The sequence below is a fragment of the Chelon labrosus genome, assembly GCF_963514085.1.
Source record: "Chelon labrosus genome assembly, chromosome: 9".
Taxonomy (NCBI): Eukaryota; Metazoa; Chordata; class Actinopteri; order Mugiliformes; family Mugilidae; genus Chelon; species Chelon labrosus.
This window is the reverse complement of record NC_140359.1, coordinates 21,758,605-21,775,679: the sequence shown is the minus strand read 5'-3', so window position 1 is coordinate 21,775,679 and position 17,075 is coordinate 21,758,605. Positions and strand designations below refer to the sequence as shown.

General features: G+C 40.7%; 1 protein-coding gene across 1 annotated transcript in view; it reads right to left on the bottom strand.

Annotated features, from left to right (window-relative positions):
- The window catches only part of gpat2 (glycerol-3-phosphate acyltransferase 2, mitochondrial), a 29,624-nt gene extending 14,063 nt beyond the window's left edge, over positions 1 to 15,561 (bottom strand). Inside the window, exons 1-11 of the mRNA XM_084551696.1 lie at positions 15,415 to 15,561; positions 13,009 to 13,119; positions 11,247 to 11,317; positions 11,037 to 11,147; positions 10,484 to 10,606; positions 8,693 to 8,792; positions 6,970 to 7,103; positions 6,650 to 6,749; positions 2,651 to 2,836; positions 905 to 1,003; positions 235 to 317 (exon numbers count right to left, since the gene is read on the bottom strand). Coding sequence (XP_084407822.1) covers positions 235 to 317; positions 905 to 1,003; positions 2,651 to 2,836; positions 6,650 to 6,749; positions 6,970 to 7,103; positions 8,693 to 8,792; positions 10,484 to 10,606; positions 11,037 to 11,147; positions 11,247 to 11,317; positions 13,009 to 13,119; positions 15,415 to 15,486 — 1,190 coding nt within the window. The 5' untranslated portion in view covers positions 15,487 to 15,561. The remainder of the gene's footprint in view (positions 1 to 234; positions 318 to 904; positions 1,004 to 2,650; positions 2,837 to 6,649; positions 6,750 to 6,969; positions 7,104 to 8,692; positions 8,793 to 10,483; positions 10,607 to 11,036; positions 11,148 to 11,246; positions 11,318 to 13,008; positions 13,120 to 15,414) is intronic.
- Positions 15,562 to 17,075: the final 1,514 nt, after the last annotated feature.

The following is a 17,075-nucleotide window of genomic DNA, read 5'->3' as shown; positions in this document are numbered from 1 at the left end:
GGTTGATGGTAATTGGACCGAGTCTAAGAGGATAAAAAAAACTCTCATCAGAGCTGGCATCATATCTGTGCCAGATTTAAGGTTTAGAGGAAAGTTCTTCAAAGTTTAAGAGAAAGCAACTTTTTCAATTTCACACATATTCGATAAAACACAATTCAAGTCCGGGTCCCACTTCTCATACAGTGTTAACACTCAGTCGTGCATGCGGGTATGTAAACAGGTGGATTCGTTTACCTGTTGTTGAGGATCACAGGCAGCAACAGGTCCTGTAGAGGGAGCCATTCATCTACTCTGCACCTCCCTGACTCACACATCTCCTATACACACACACACACAGAAAAAGATAATGTACGCACATATGCACTCTGAAAGAACCGGAAAGCATTTAACACCAATGTTCTGGTTAACTGACTTCGGAAAATTAGATCTTTGTTCTAATTTCACCAGTTTTTGCTGCAGCTCTTTCCACATTATTAAGGCCTTACTGCCCGATACGACTAGCCTGCTATTAATTCTGCTCTCAGGAAAGTTATGTTAATGCTACAAGAGAGCCCTTGATTCAGCTTTTCTTATATGACTTTTCTTATATGCTTGATATAAAATGTTATTTTTAATAGCTCAAAATAGCATAGTTTTGAGTGATAATAAAAGTTAGAACAAAACAACTATTCAACATTTACTTGTAAAAGCCAATTTATTGGAGGTTAGTATGATTTATGACTTGGGTTTTTGTCTGACATTCAGCTAGCAACTAGGCTGAGGGTCAAAACCCACAAATCTGTTAATATCTATGACCTGTGATGAAGGTGTCACAAGCGGACACTGCTTCCTTTTAGGGTCTCAAGCCAAAAATGTCTAAAACTGACAACCAGGTTTTTGATGACGTGATCTTTCTCCAGTGCACCTTGAGAGAAAAGGGCTGGTTGAGGTGGATCCTCACACTTCCTCCTGGTTTTCTCCAGAGTAGAGACCACAGCCACTGCAACACAGATCTCAAACCGACCTGTGAGGATAACACACGCACAAAGTCATAGGAGCAAAACATCATGAAGTTAGCCTTTATTAGTTAGCCGAGGTCTTTGCCTTCAGGAGGTGCATTCCAACAGCAAATCCACTAATGAGCAGGATCTATGACGAGCGCAAAGACAAACAGCCAGAGTGTGTGCATGAGCACAAGAACTGAGTGTTCAGTACTGTATGTGAACTGAATGATGGGGCGAGAACCTTATTATCGCAATTAGACGAAAAGCAACACCCACTCTAAAGTATCGTCTCAAAGTGCGGATGACACCGGGCTAGATTAATGGAGACTAATAGACATCGCAGACGCCTTGTAAAAAAAATTAACCTGAACTAATCAACTAATGCTGCCAAGTGAGAAATTGGAAAATAAAGTTGTGGAAGGCTTGTAAAGTTGGATCCTCGGTGGCAAATGAAACGGCAGGAGCAAAGTTAAGATCAATGGACTCAATATGTTTGTTATTACTTGTATTTATGGGATTGCATTAGTTTTGAAACTATAGTTCTTTTTAGGGGTTGTAAACAGAAGCTATAATGCTGCTACAGATCCAGTGACTTATGCTGGCGCCTACAACCTGTTTTTTAACCGTACATTTTTAACAAACTGGGACCATTAAAAGCAGGTTAATTATCCAAAACTATCACTGGATACGCCTAGATTATTTACAGACGGGGCACAACATTATGACCACCTTCCTAATATTGTGTAGGTCTCCCTTGTGCCTCCAAAACAGCTGTGACTCATAAGAGAATAGACATGGGCCTTCTGAGGGTGACCTGTGGTGTCTGGTAACAGGATGTTGTTAGTGGGGGGGCCTTTGAGGGGAGGGGCCTCTGTGGATCATCCCACAGATACTTGATCAGTTTGGGATCTAGTGAATTTGGAGGCCAGGTCAACACCTTGTGCTGTTCTTCATGTTTATTTTGAGTTGTTCCTAAACCACTTTTGTGTGTGTGTCTGTGTCAGACTGCATCCTGCTGGGGATGGCTGCTGTCATCAAGGAGTGTCATTGCTATGGGGTGGGGGTCCCTGGTCTGGTCTAGGTGGGTGGTACATGTCTAAGTAACATCCACACGAATGAATGCCATGTCAATGCCAAAAGTTTCCCAGCAGAAAATTGAATTGTTACATGATAGTCAATGTTATTTACTTATCCTGTCAGTGGTTTTAATGTTGTGGCTGATCGGTGTAGATACTAATGAAAACCTTACAAAAAGTGATTTTCAGACAAATTCTGGAGTCAAAAGAGCCATGAGCATTTCTCTATAATTTCTCAGAAGATAAATGAATATTTATTCACTGAATCTAAATATCTGTGTCTGTATCTGTAAGGTTACACGAGACTCAGTTATTTTTTGACACGTGAGCTGTAAGTTACAGCAACTGCTGCTGGTTCAGCTCCTGATTGTGTTGATAAGAGAGCAAAATCAACTGACCAATCAACAGTAACTAACATCCTGTTGTTTTCAGAGCAGTGGTATGCACCTGTTCCTTTCACCTCATGCAGTATCTTCCTCTCACAGGTTGATAACCCCTGCTCCAAACCCGACCTGCTCAACCTTACTCCAGAGGGTGTAACGGTTATAAATGGCTCTTATTAAATGTGTGTGCTCAGAAGTGTGTGTTTACACGCACCTGGGTTTCGGTCTTGGGCACACAGTCGTATGAGATGCCCACGGGGACCAGGCTGACATCGGAGACAGATCCCTCTTTGATGAGCTGCCTGATGCGAGCCAGCCACTGGCCACCCTGACCAGACTCCGCTGACACACCAACACTTAACGCCTGGCCCTCATGTAGCAGCTCACGTACCAGCTGAGGAGAGAGGAAAGATGGGCAAAGGTCTGCAAAGTCCCTGGCAACGGGGGAGCAATTAACATAAAATGCCTGCCACGCATATCTAAAATATACATAAGCAATATAGGAAACCAGGCTGAGGAGGGGAATACAAAAAGGCAGGGATGCATGGAGGGCAGCTGAGGGAGGACAAGTCAAAATGAGGAAGTGAGCAGGATATAGAGCAGAAATAAAGAGGGACTGGGGGGACACTTTATGACACACAGAGACACTTCCCTTGCCCCAAGTACTGTTTTCCCCTTACAGACAAGAGAAATTCAATTACCATTGAACAGCAGCTAAGCAGGCCTACACTCAATAAACAATAAAGGTCTATTAACATTGAAATACAACCAATAAACAAGCCTGCTTTCTCACGCAAAACCAATATGCGCAGTGACATAAATGGTCAATGAGAACAACAACAACATCAGAAAAAATTAAAATAAAAACTGCATCGCTCATAAACAACCTGGTTATGTTCCACTGTAGCTCGAGTCTTGTACATTAACGTCAGACGCAGCCGTTTTATTGAGCTGTATAGTTCAAAATTGATCTTAATCAAGCCAGTAACTCCTAAAAATGACATATGTCTTCAGGGAAAAGAGTAGCTCCCTGACTGGATACGAACACAACAAGATATTAATGATAAACAGGTGTTGATCATCGATTAAAATAAAACACTACGGAGAAGAGTACAAAGAAGGTGCTTGAGGAAACTATAATAGATGAAGAGAAGGGAATGATGAGAGTGCTAATAATGCAGACAATGAAAAAAGGGAGGTGTGGGGGGGGAAACAAATAAAATAAAATAAAATAAACCACCTTCTTAGACCTGCCAAGAGGACACAATCAAAGTAACCATCATTCTTCTTGTGTCTCCACCCTCTCCTCATTGCTATGTCACTCTAGCCGGCTCCAAAGCTGCAATCTCTGTAGCAAAACTCAAACCCCCTCGGTAATTTTCAGAATGAATAGAGAGAAGGATGAGGGTGGGGACTGAGGGAGAGGGGGGGAAGAAGACACGCTGTATTCAGATTGAGGAGCTGACTGTGATAACACTCCACCATGGAGTGCAATGAGAAGTGTCTGTATGCCAGTGAATATGAATTGAAGTGAATGTGCATACACGAAACAACAACCCACTTAAAGCACAGATATGTTTTACTTAGCCTGCAATTATATACACCACCTGGCCAAAAAAAAAAGTCACCACCTGGATTTAACTAAGCTAATAGGTACGAGCCTCCTGTTGGATAATTACTGCATGGGTGATTATCTTTCAGCTGGCAACAAGTTATTTAACCCCAACTGATGCAATGAGTAGCTTCTCATTTCTTAAACAACCATGTCGACATGGTTGATTAAGAAATGAGAAGCTACTCATTTCTCAAAAAACCATGTCTAAAGACACATCCTGTGGTTGTGGGAAAGATGTTAGTCTGGTAGAGAAAGGTCAAATCATTGGCATGCATCAAGCAGAGAACACATCTAAGGAGATTGAAGAAACTATTAAAATTGGGTTAAGAACTGTCCAACGCGTTATTAAAAACTGGAAGGATAGTGGGGAACCATCGTCTTTGAGGAAGAAATGCGGTCGGAAAAACATCCTAATAGATCGTGATCAGTGATCACTTAAACGTTTGGTGAAATCAAATTCAAGAAAAACAACAGTAGAACTCAAGGCTATGTTTAATAGTGAACTGGTCTGACTGGGACTGGGAATGTTTTGGGACTGAACAGCTGTGTAGCCTTAAGAAAACCACTAATCAGTGAAGCTAACTGGGAAAAAAGGCTTCAATATATATATTGAAGCCTTTCTTGTAAACATTTGTAAACACTGATATTATATTTTTGTTTTTGTCTCCAGTTGCTGTGATGATGCACGAGCCACTGAAAACAGTTACTCTCTTCACCATTTCTATTAGACTTTTCAAAATGTTTTCATGCGTCTGAAATGCAAAATGACATTACATTTCCCTGTAAAAAACAAAGATTCCTCACTTATAACCTACCCCCTTAAACTGTTGGTTCACATATTGTAAACGGTTCATTCATATTATCTGAAACCACTGAAGGTAAATAAAAATAAGAAAATATTAAAAACTAGTTACCCCATTTCATTCAACTCTTTTGGGATTTATTATCATTATTATTATTATTATTAAAAATAAATTCTTAAACTAAAAATATGGACAATTAAAAAAAGAAAACCGGAAAGGTTAATACATGTTTTTGTCAAATCATTTATGTGTCATTACATATATTTGATTTTTATTTTTTCTAAGGATATTTAGAAATTAAAAGTTTCATATTTCGAACTTTTGCTAATTATATTTTTATGTTCTTTAATCTATGTCAACGAGAGTAGAACTTATTGTTTTGTTTATGAATTGTTTTAAAAAAGTTTCACCCATAGACAGCATTAAGATACACTGCCTGGCCAAACAACAAACAAAAAGTCACCACTTGGATTTCACTACTAAGCAAATAGGTATGAGCCTTCTATTGGATAATTACTGCATGGGTGATTATCTTTCAGCTGGCAACAAGTTATTTAACCTCAACTGATGCAATAAGTAGCTTCTCATTTCTTTAGCAACCGTGTCGAAACCCTGTGGTTGTGGGAAAGATGTTAGTCTGTTTGAGAAAGGTCAAATCATTGGCATGCATCAAGCAGACAAAACATCTAAGGAGATTGTAGAAACTACTAAAATTGGGTTAAGAACTGTCCAACACATTATCCTAGAAGGATAGTGGGGAACCATCGTCTTCCAAGAAGAAATGTGGTTGATAGATCGTGATCAGTGATCACTTAAACGTTTGGTGAAATCAAATTGAAGAAAAACAACAGTAGAACTCAGGGCTATGTTTAATAGTGAAAGTAAGAACATTTCCACACGTACAATGTGAAGAGAACTCAAGGGATTAAGACTGAACAGCTGTGTAGCCTTAAGAAAACCACTAATCAGTGAGGCTAACTGGGAAAAAGGCTTCAATTTGCTAGGGAGCATAAAGATTGGACTCTGGAGCAATGGAAGAAGGTCATGTGGTTTGATGAGTCCAGATTTACCCTGTTCCAGAGTGATGGGGGCATCAGGGTAAGAAGAGAGGCAGATGAAGTGATGCACCCATCATGCCTAGTGTCTACTGTACAAGCCTGTGGGGGCAGTGCTATGATCTGGGGTTGCTGCAGTTGCTCAGGTCTAGGTTCAGCAACATTATGTTGCCCAAAGAATGAGGTCAGCTGACTACCTGAATATACTGAATGACCAGGTTATAACATCAATGGATTTATTCTTCCCTGATTTTCACGGGCATATTCCAAGATGACAATGCCAGGATTCATGGGGCTCAGATTGTGAAAGAGTGGTTCAGGGAGCATGAGACATCATTTTCACAAATGGATTGGCCACCACAGAGTCCAGACCCACTGCCAAAACAGTTTTTTTGTTGTTGCTGTTTTTGTATCGGCCTGAAAACATGTTTATTTCCACTGTTAAATTGGCATTTTAGCATAGAGGTATATGGGGATCAAATGGAGCCTGCCTCAAGTGGCCATTTGCGTAACTGCAGTTTCTGACACCCTCACACATACACAGCGCTATACCTGCTCCTCTGTAGCTTGTAAGCTCTCTCATTCTACATGCTAGACTTCTCATGTTAGAACGACTAGCACGTCTTTATGTCTCTTTCAGACATGAGTGTGCCCCAATCCCCAGAAACGTTAGGAACTTCCACATCCTTACCCCCATCTTAACTTTTCAATCATCCAAAACATGGCGGACTTACGGAGGTCATGACAGACGAGTACAGACTGTCCGTTTCAGCGTCCTGCTCCGTCAACGCAGACGGCGGCAGGAGGACGACACCTATTTTCTGCAGGATTGATCTGTACAGTGGGATAAACGGAGGAAAGAGGGACTCAGACTACTTTAACTTAAGAAGCTTGCAGTGACTGTGTATATTTTCAGCGTGCTTAAAATGAAACTGACAAGACTAAATATGGTGCTCTGAGTATAAAGTGATAAATTCAGCATTTAACTTCGAGCAAACAGTCTGACCTTCCTGGCAGCTTCTGTGTGGGTTTGTGTGTGTGTATATGAATATACCTTACAGAGGCGCTGTTAATCTGGAGAGGACAAACAGTGTATGGTACTCTCAGGCTATGACAGAGGAGCACGAGAGGGATGAGAGCGCAGTCGATGGCGCTCTGACGCACGTACACGTATACCAGCAGGGATCCCTGAGTTACAAAACAAGAGGCAGATTTAGATGAACAAAATTCCTAAAGTTTTCATTCATTACAGAAAACAATCACTGACTGTGTGGAGGTGACGCACAGGTTTGGAGAGGGTTTATGCAATTAAACCACACCAGGCTTGAACAGTATCATCAGATTGGATTGTCGAGAAAATACATGTGGAGTTTTAAAATGGCAGAGATGAAGAAGATAATGTTATTTTTACACTCAAACAGGTAAATGGCTGTATGTACTGTACACGTTGACAGCACACCATGAGTGCTTTGTTTCCCCAAGGTCAAAAGCAGCTCCATTATTCTCTTTGTGGTCCTTTATCAGTTGAATAGCATTTCATTTTTTTTCCCTTTTGAAAATACGTGGAAAGGAAGAACTACTGTTGCAGACTCTACTACTGCTACACATTTGAAGGTAAAGCGACTAATGAAGAACTAAACTCACACTGCTCCTACTTCATTTTTCACTAATTAGCTTGGGCAATTTAAAGTCATACAGAAGACAGGACAATATTCCTACTTTGTACTAAAAAATAAAAACGAATTCATCCTGAAAACTAGTTGACAACCAATTAAAACCATAAGCGTCAGTAAAATATTTGTTGGTGGTTCAGCTTTTGTTTGCTACGTAACAGATTACAGATCAGTGAGATCCAAGACACAGCTCACTGAATTCATTCATGCCTGTTCTGAGCCTCTGAATCAGCAGCCTGACTTATTTACTTCTATTTATCTAGTCAACCGTGTAATTACAGTTATACAGTATAAAAAATAAATAAATAAATAAATAAAATAATTAAGGATAAGGAACGCAAGACAACCTTCAACTTTCAAAAAGTGTCGAGACATCTTGGTGTTTTTAATTTCACTTCACTGAAAATATTATCACATCTTTATTTACCGTGAAATATTCGGTTGTAGATGTGTGCAAACAGGGCTGTATCTGTTTTGCATCTCATTAGATGGCTGAGTGCAGCAGCCTAATTTCACATCCTGAGTGTGGAGTCAAAACAAACAGTATTCACAGCTACAACATTATGACCACCTTCCTAATACTCTGTAGGTCTTCCTTGTGCCTCCAAAACAGTTGTGACCCACCAGAGAACGGACATGGATCTTCTGAAGGTGGATGTTGTTAGTGGGGGTCTTTAGGTCCTATGGGTTGGGGGTTTGAGATCTAGTGAATTTGGAGCCAGGTCAACACCTTGTGCTGTTCCTAAACTGTTTTTGTGTGTGTGCCTGTGTCAGACTGCATCTTGGGGGGGATGACTGCTGCCGTCAAGGAGTGTCATTGTTATGGGGTGGGGGTGCCTGGTCTGGTCTAGGTGGGTGCTACATGTCTAAGCAACATCCACATGAATGTCAGGTCCAAAAGTTTCCCAGGAGAACATTGTATTGTCACAAGATAGTCAATGTTATTCACCTTACCTATCACTGGTCATAATGTTACGCCTGATCGGAGTATATGCACATACAAAGTGTACTTTCTGTGTTTTGCAGGACCTATAGGCGTCCTTTGAGGTTACAGATTGGCACACGTGTTCGCCTGTGAACAATAAAAGTTATAAATACATTCACCTCTTGTGAAGCTTTGTGCAAGGCCGACAGATGGTTGAGGTTAACTTGAACGCTGTCAAACACCAAAGCAAAGATCTTCAGCATCGCCCAGCCCACGAATCTAATCAAGAGAGGATAGTGTGTGGAGACACAATGAATGAGTGGAGATAAAGAGAACAAGGGGAAGTATTGGATTGAGAAAACAGCCGTCAATAAGGTGATTGAGCAAAATGTAGCAAGAGCAAAGGAAGTCTGACAACATGTAAATGAGATAGATGGGAGTTGGACGATAAGAGGGAAAGTGATGACACAGAGAGGAAATGGGGTGAGAGTGAGAAAGAGACAAGACATACAAAAAAAAAGAGGAGATTTTGAGAAGAGATTCCTTACATTACAAGGTTAAAAAAAAAGTTTCTTCAAAGAAAAAAAGAAAAAAAAACGCCAGAAGTTTCCACATCATTTCACCAGACAGTTACAGAATATCTAAGACGGTCTGAGGCTACAGGAAGAGGCTCTTAGGACCTGACAGAATCACAGCACCCAATTTCCATTTAAAATACAACCCTCACATCTTCCGAGTGTGTCGCACGTCTACCGCTGCACACAAACACGTTTATGGCTCAACGCTGTTAAGTCATCGAGATGAGCACTCCAATGAACTGATGGATAGTCATCTCTAAGAAGCAACTCACTAACATCCTCCATGTCTGGCAGTATATGAGCTATTTCTGTGTTTGTCTGGTTCCAGGTTTAAGTACTGTCTTGTGTTCGTTTTCTCTCTCTTTCTCTTTTTTTAAAATTCTGTTAGGCCATAAAGTAGTAATAAAGAAGGGGTTATTGTGGTCTAAATGTGCCGTTCCTTTCCTGCAGACAGTTTTAGGTGACTGGCAGCTGTTGCGTACTGGGTAGGGCTTGGTTAGGCAAAGAGTAATAATTGGCTGCTAGAAAATGCCTCTGAGAAAGCCAAAATTAGAAATCTGTGTACATAAAAACAGGAACAATTTGGTAAGAAAGAGAGTCTAATCACCAAGTCTGAGATTCATCTTTTTCGTGCTCAGATGCTTAGGGATTTAATTTGGTTCCTATTCAGATTTTTGTTTCGTTTTATTCACGTTTGTTACTAATTCTTAGTCTTAATATTCATCCAAACAGCTTTAATTCCCCCTTTGAACAGCTTTTTCTCTCCACTGCAACCCCACACCTGTGTAAGTATAAAATCTAAAAACACATCTGCATTGATCGGGGACTGTTGCCGACACAGATCCAGTGTTCTGGTAAGCATCTAAGGTACAAGGTGGATGTCAGCTCAGTTAACTCAACAGCGTCCTTGTTCATCGTAATGAAAAGAAATATGTGGCTCATTAAAGTGTTTTTTAACAGTTTTTGGACATGAATGAAAATGGAATAAGCTGAATAAGGCTTTGGCTACAAAAACTATACTTGTATAACCTGATAGAAGGATCAGTTCATAATTGGTTTTGGGTGTTTTCACAGGGTTTAGTGTTGACAGCACAAAAAGTAAAATATTACCAGTTTTATTCAATGAACAGTAATGACAAATATATGGAAATTATTGTTAAAATATGAAGTATTTCTAAGAGGAAGGTTGAGGAAAAATGATTCAAAGAAACTGCTGCACATACTAACTCTATTTTACTGATTAAATATGATATTTAGTATTTATTTTGTGATATTTACTGCGGCTCCAAATCAGTATGCAAAAGTATTTTTACATAAATGATAAGCAGCTATTTGTGATCTATCTTTGCCCTGTGACCATCAGCCCACACAAACATGAACGAACACACAAACCTTAAGAGGCGAGAGGAAATGCAGGTGTTAATGAGGGGGAGGAATGGTGAGAGGCGATCGAGCAGCCCGTGGTAGTCTCCCCCCTCCGGTGCTTTATGCTCTGCTGTGAGCGCCTCTTTCACCCTGCGAGGCATGGTCACAGGACAGCAGGGTTAATGCGGCACAAAGCCTCATTTGTGCTGCTCTCAAACACCCGACTTCCAGTAAGACAACAACAACAACAGCATCGCTGAGCGAAGAGGTTACGTAAAGGTTAAACTCAATTACACGGAAGGAGGGAAAACAACAGATACTAACCGAAGACTCGGTGACAGAGATACGAAAAGTGTGAAGACTGTTCCAGGTTATCTCCCTTCTCTCTACTCACTCTGCACAGATACGATAGCCTTCACTTATTTTTTTCTATTTTAGTTTTTTAGTCTTATCTCTTCTAGTCTTGTCTTCACTCTACAACTGCAGGAGTCTGTTTTATTTTCTGTTTCTCTGCCTATCATTTATTCCACTGGCATGTCTACTTCTCCTCCTCTACCTCCCTCTCTTTACCCTCAGGTACCTGTTGCTCTGACAGACTCTCTCTAGCCTGTTGTTAACAGGACTCCCGTAAACCTTGCACCCACTCACAAACAGGACACAGCACACCCTCCGCACCAGCCAGCCTCGATACCTGCAAGAGAAAATGTGAAAAAAAATGCGCATGGGTGAGTGTGCTGGGACTGAAAATTTTAGTAGGGGCTTGCTTGAATACTGCCAATGCTATCACTACCTGGTTTGAGTCTCATTAACACTCAGCAGGTTGTTGAAGCCAAGGAAAGTGTTTTGTCTGTGCTTCTTGCGCTGAGAAATGACAAGAAAAGCACATGACCTGAGTGTGAACATCAACCCAGAAGAAACTCTGCAGGGCACAATTCAATTCAGTGCATAAAAAAAAACCATAAAAAAAACATGCCGCTCAAGGATACCATCAGTTTGGGAACATCAAAGCTTGATGGCCATGTAAAGTGTTTTTAGTCATTGAGCAATTTGGACTTTGAAGCAAATCTACAGCAGAGCATTAAACAAATTACATTTGTAGGATTATATCAAGACACAGTCTCGTCTTGCCTCTCCTTTCTCTTTATAAGGGGTGAGTTCACAACTATATTTCAATGCAATTCAGGGAGTATTTGACAGAATGGCATCTATACTTGACTCAGCCTTGGTTCGTCTTCACGGGGGAGAATCAAGACGAATAAATCGAAAATGGAGCATCAACAGCGAGTGTTTGCTGCTGAGGTACCAGTTTTTTTCTGTATGTGAACACGTTAAGATTGATCGAGTAGAAAATAACGTTTGAATGTATATGCTGAGAAGGTGCACTGCTGCTGCCAGACACCTGGGAAGGAGAAGATGCTCAAGGTGTGACAGTAGGAATTATATAAGTTAAATAAACTAACTACTCAGAGTTCATTTTGACAGCCATTATTGATTTAGCCTTCAGATGAAAATCCATATTAGTCGTAGTCATAATTTAGTCATGTTTGTCTCTCAGTGTTTGTCTCTAGTTTTAGTTGACAAAAAAGTTTTTATTTTTTAATTATTATTGTATCTCATTCTGTGACAGTTGTTTTTGTTACTGTGCTAGTGTGTGCTTTTGCTTGTACATTATTGTAGATTTTACTGTGTATTGCAGCTATAACTTTTGTTTTTATTGCTTCTGAACCGGAGAGCTGCTAAATTGTATTTCATTGTTTTGTTTTTTTTCTACCGGTAAAAATAAAAACCTTATTACATTTAGTCAAACTGCAGCTAAGAACATTCATTTTGAGAACTTATTTATATGTCGTCTTGAGACAAAATAATAATCAGAATTTTTCTCGACCAATTTAATTAAGCTTATGTATGCAGCAGAAATTTTAATCCAGGTAACGGGCTGTATTAACACTGCACGCTTAGCAGTTGTGCAATTCTCCATATCCCTTTCCAGAGTTAGACATCAGCCTGCTGTGCTGTCCTCATACATCAAAGATAGAGAAAAGAGGAAGCATGCACCAGAAGGATTCATTCCAGGAGTTGCATTTATTTTAGTTTAGTTTGCTAAATGCTAATTCATTACACACTCTACTGTTCATTGTTTAAATATGTGTCAGTAAAAAGTCACCGGAGTCAGCAGTAACTTCATGTAGTACTTAGATGAGACTTATTTAACGTCATAGCTGGCTTGCTCGCCGTGGTGGAGGCTGCATACATAGCAGGGGGATGCGCCTTCAAATGCTGCAATCTAATTTGTAGCCACAGGGCTTGTAGCAGCTTGCTAGTTGTGTCAGGCTACCGTCTAACGCCCCTTATCCAATCCAATTATAGGGACACACATTTTGAAAGACCGCCAGCCTGAACGTCTGATATTCAAATAACGTCTTATAATGTCAAATAACATTCTAGTCCCGTCTCATCTCGTTAACATTTCGTCAGAGTTTTTAATCATCAGATATTAGTTTCAGCTCTTAGAAATAATTAAACTTCTTTGGATGCTACGCAGCAACACTTACCAGACTGTCCGGGGTGCACTGTTGACAGCACTGGCCCACGGTTGGCCTGAACTTGCCCAGACAGGCAGGCACACACTTGAGCTTTTTCTTGATCTTCAAATTCCACGACAACTGAGAGAGACGGGAGCACAAGCACACGACACAGACATAGATGCCACAAGGGAATAAAAACCACACCTGAATCACACACAACTACACCTAACACGTGCACCGAGCTGAAAATATTTCAGTCCCGCAATACATTCCACTTGCGTATTCAGTTTCTGTTGATAAAACTGGGTGGGGATCTTGGGAGTCTGCGGTTTGTGTTGTTGTTGAATTGTATTACATTATATTGACATACAGTTGTGTGTATTAAGATTTCTCTGATGCTGCGATCGGTTTAACTCTGAATCTGTGGCAGAATGTAATAACCAGCACTGCAGTAAATATTATACAGATCCCTTATGAGACCTGGAGTCAGATGCTCGGCGGGCCAGACTGTGCACTGTATACTAATCAATCAAATTTCGAGTCTCCTGTCGCAAGCTGACTGCTGGTCAGCTGCACAAATATTAGTATTACAGCGTGATAACAAACAGCAGCCCACTGACTAGTTCTGGGTTCTCTTTGTGTGGTGTTGGGATTTAGACTGATTGCCCCGCTTAGACAGAAGTGAGCTAATGAATCTTTTAAAATCAATGACACCTTCACTTGGTTGAATCATGAAGATGGATTCCAGAAATAAGCAGCTTAGCGAGAAGCCGGGAAAAGCTCGATATGAGATAAAACATTACTGTATCGACAAAGCTTATATCGAACTATCAATAATTTAAATTACCACACTACTTCTAAGGAAAAGATTAAAGAAACGGTGCAGAAACAGTGAGAAAGATGCAAGCAGGCAGATTTTGCGGTCAGATTGAGATCAAGTACCTGCCTATGCAAAAATAAGCTGATACACTGGGGTGACCAGATAGACGAAAAGATTGATACCACCACACAAAGAGGAGGCAGAAATCTCTGGATCTGATTCTCATGCAGATTATGTCTTGTTAATTTGCCGGCTGCTGAATATTTGTGGTTTGGTTCTTCTGCTCACTGCACAGAGCAAGAATAACACATAAATAAGCCACGTAAGAAAGATAACGTGATCCTCGCCACTATGAAGATTCATAAATGGGACACAGATTTAAATCCAGATGTCCCTTTATTGACTGATAGCTGTCCAAAACACATCCGGTCCACTGTTACACCCCTGTCCACATAACACTGTGGACAAGTGACCTACTGGGCCTCAAAAGTATATAAAAGCAGTTTCATTCAATTATAATTGAATCCCACCGTCCGAAGACATGCTTGTTAGGTTAATTGGTGATTCTAAATTGGCTGTAGGTGAGTGTGGTTGGGTTGGGTGTACCCCTCCCTCTCGTCCAATGACAGCTGGGATAGGCTCCAGCCCTTGTGACCCTCGAAAGGACAAGAGGTTACAGAAAATGAATGAATGAATGAATGATTTGCATTGAGGAATATTGTTAATTTTGCCAATAACTCCTAATAGGGGCCAAATATCATGGAAGATTTTTAGAGGAATTCAAAGAGGCCTTCAGACTGTGTGCCAGCCCCTATCACATGGATGCACATTAGGAGGGCATTAATTATTCTAGTTTATTTCAGCCTGGCATATTTTCTATGAATGTGGCTATTGTGGCTCTAAGGGTAACTCTGAGCACACTCTTCCTCTGTTGTAGACATCTGGTTGTTGTCCTTGATGGAGATCTCTACTGCATTTAGAAGAAATTTGTGTTCTGAGAAGTTAACTTATGTGTTCACTTTCAACCGAACCCAACAACAAACACTTAAAGGGGTTAAAGTGTAAATATTTTGGAAAGATGCAGTCTCTAAGTTTACAACAGAGCAGCAGAAGGCAAAGCTACAATGACCTGTGGAGCTACATTAATAGCCAAGCCAATAGAAGCGTAGGAGGACAGTTTAGCTAAATTTGGCAAAAACAATGAAAACAAGTTAAACTGGAACTCAATGGTTTCATCCTTAGGCACACACACAATTATGTAAAACATTAAAAAATACTTAAAAACATCTGTATACTGACAAAACAAACAAGATTCATTCTGAACTTTTGTTAGCCACTTCCTCTGGGGAAAATCTGAATCGACCTTTGCGTTTAACTGTAAGCAAACATGTAAGCGTATTCCTCAAATGTCAGTGCTCCTTTAAAAAGTCTGTGGGCTCTGTGTGACTCACTGATGCATCACATCCAGCAGTTTGGTAAACATCAAACAGCATTCAGCACATGGGGCCATGCATGTTCTCTCGTGATTGTAAAGAACAAAGCGTTTGAGATTAGCGCACATGGACTAAGTGGGAGATGACAGTGGGAGAGAGTCATGCAGGCAGCGTTCTTACGTGAGGCTTTTTCTGTTGAATTAATGGAAGGACCACGTCTTTGTTTATCCCGTCATCCATCCCCTGAATCATGGTGAGGCCCCGGCAGATCTACACCCAGACACCTACCGCAGAAAAGATTAGAGGAAAAGAGTATATTAAAGGGTTGTTGTTCCCTTACAACTCAAAACAGTGGATTCTCGTGCTGTGTTGAGTAATAAGGACATTGTGAGCACATGTAAATGCGGGCTGTGGTTTTAGGAGATTTATGATCCAAGAATAATAATAATCTTCAGAGGGCTTTGAGAAAAGGCCTCTCCAATTTAATAAAATAAACAAAAATCCACACACAATCGCACTGTGGCTCTAAATGCATTCTGTCTTCTGGTCCTTGGCAGGAAAGTGTTGGCAGCAGTCGCCGATCTATCACCCAGTGCCCATAGCTACAATTTCACCCATCTAACCAGAATTTTTTTCTCCAGCACCCTGACAAATTCTCTCAAATTCTTAACCTTCCTTTCATACTTTTCAAATTAAGGGAAAGCAGCCTCTTGCTGCCAGCTTCATTGCATTGTTTTCCCATTGTTTCCCCTTTATTGGACTTGGGGCAAACTTTAGTTTCAAAGTTTTGTTTTAGCTAACTTCTGAATGCAGGTAGGACTAAAACAAGGACAGAAATGCTGTTAAGAAGTTAGAGATGGGGAGGAACTCGAGGCCGTCTTTGCTCAGCAACTTACAGGTGTAGCGGGGCAGACTCTCGCTAGTGGGCTATAAATCATTAAAAGCAGGGTACATAGCCATCAGCTGAAAAACAGCTCTTATGTAACTGATGCTGGTCTCTTGCCCACTCGGAAATGCAGTAATGACTGCTGGCAACAGAGGTTACACTGTAATACGACCTAGCTTAAACGAGTTATCTAATTGATATCACTGGCTGAGTTGGAGCTTTAGAGATAAATCATGTGAAATTAAGGCAGATCAGCTGCACATCAAGAATATGCCTCAGAAAAAGAGAGAGCGAGAGAATAAAAGCCAGCATCTTGAGAGAGATTCCCTTTGGTGCGTGTAAGGCTTTGTTTTAACTACAAAAGAGTGAAGACGTGTCTTGCTGTCATCATCTCTCTTCAAATAAATCTTTCTGTGGCTACATCCATCAGGTTCAGGAGTCTCATTAGGCTCAATGAAAGACTTTTCCTAGGCATGTTGCTCTGCCTCTTACTAAGTTGATCCTACTTTGCCCCATTAACTTCGCTAATTAAAGCGTAAGACCTCCCCACGGGGAGATGCTCCCGTTCAACTGGCCCAAGTTCCCACATTCATTACTAACTCCAGTGGGAACAAAGACACTGATAAGAGGTTCCCGGGGCCCTGTGATACTTCACAGGTGCAGGGTAGGCAGCAAAAAAAAAAAAAAAACGAGAAAAGAAACGGGGAGTAAAGGGTGTAAACTTGTAAATTACACAGCCAGAGAATCAGCCGAGGCTCTAATGGGGTTATATAAGCCACTCTAGAGGGAATACAAGACCACATGGAAACAGCAAGAGACAGCAGTACACCAAGGCCAGAACGGTGTAACACTACAAACAAGAGTCTAATCTGTCAATGTTAAACATGTGGATTCACACAGTGATAAGTAGGAACATGACAAGTCAGGTATTCTGATCTGGGCCAGAGTTTTCTCC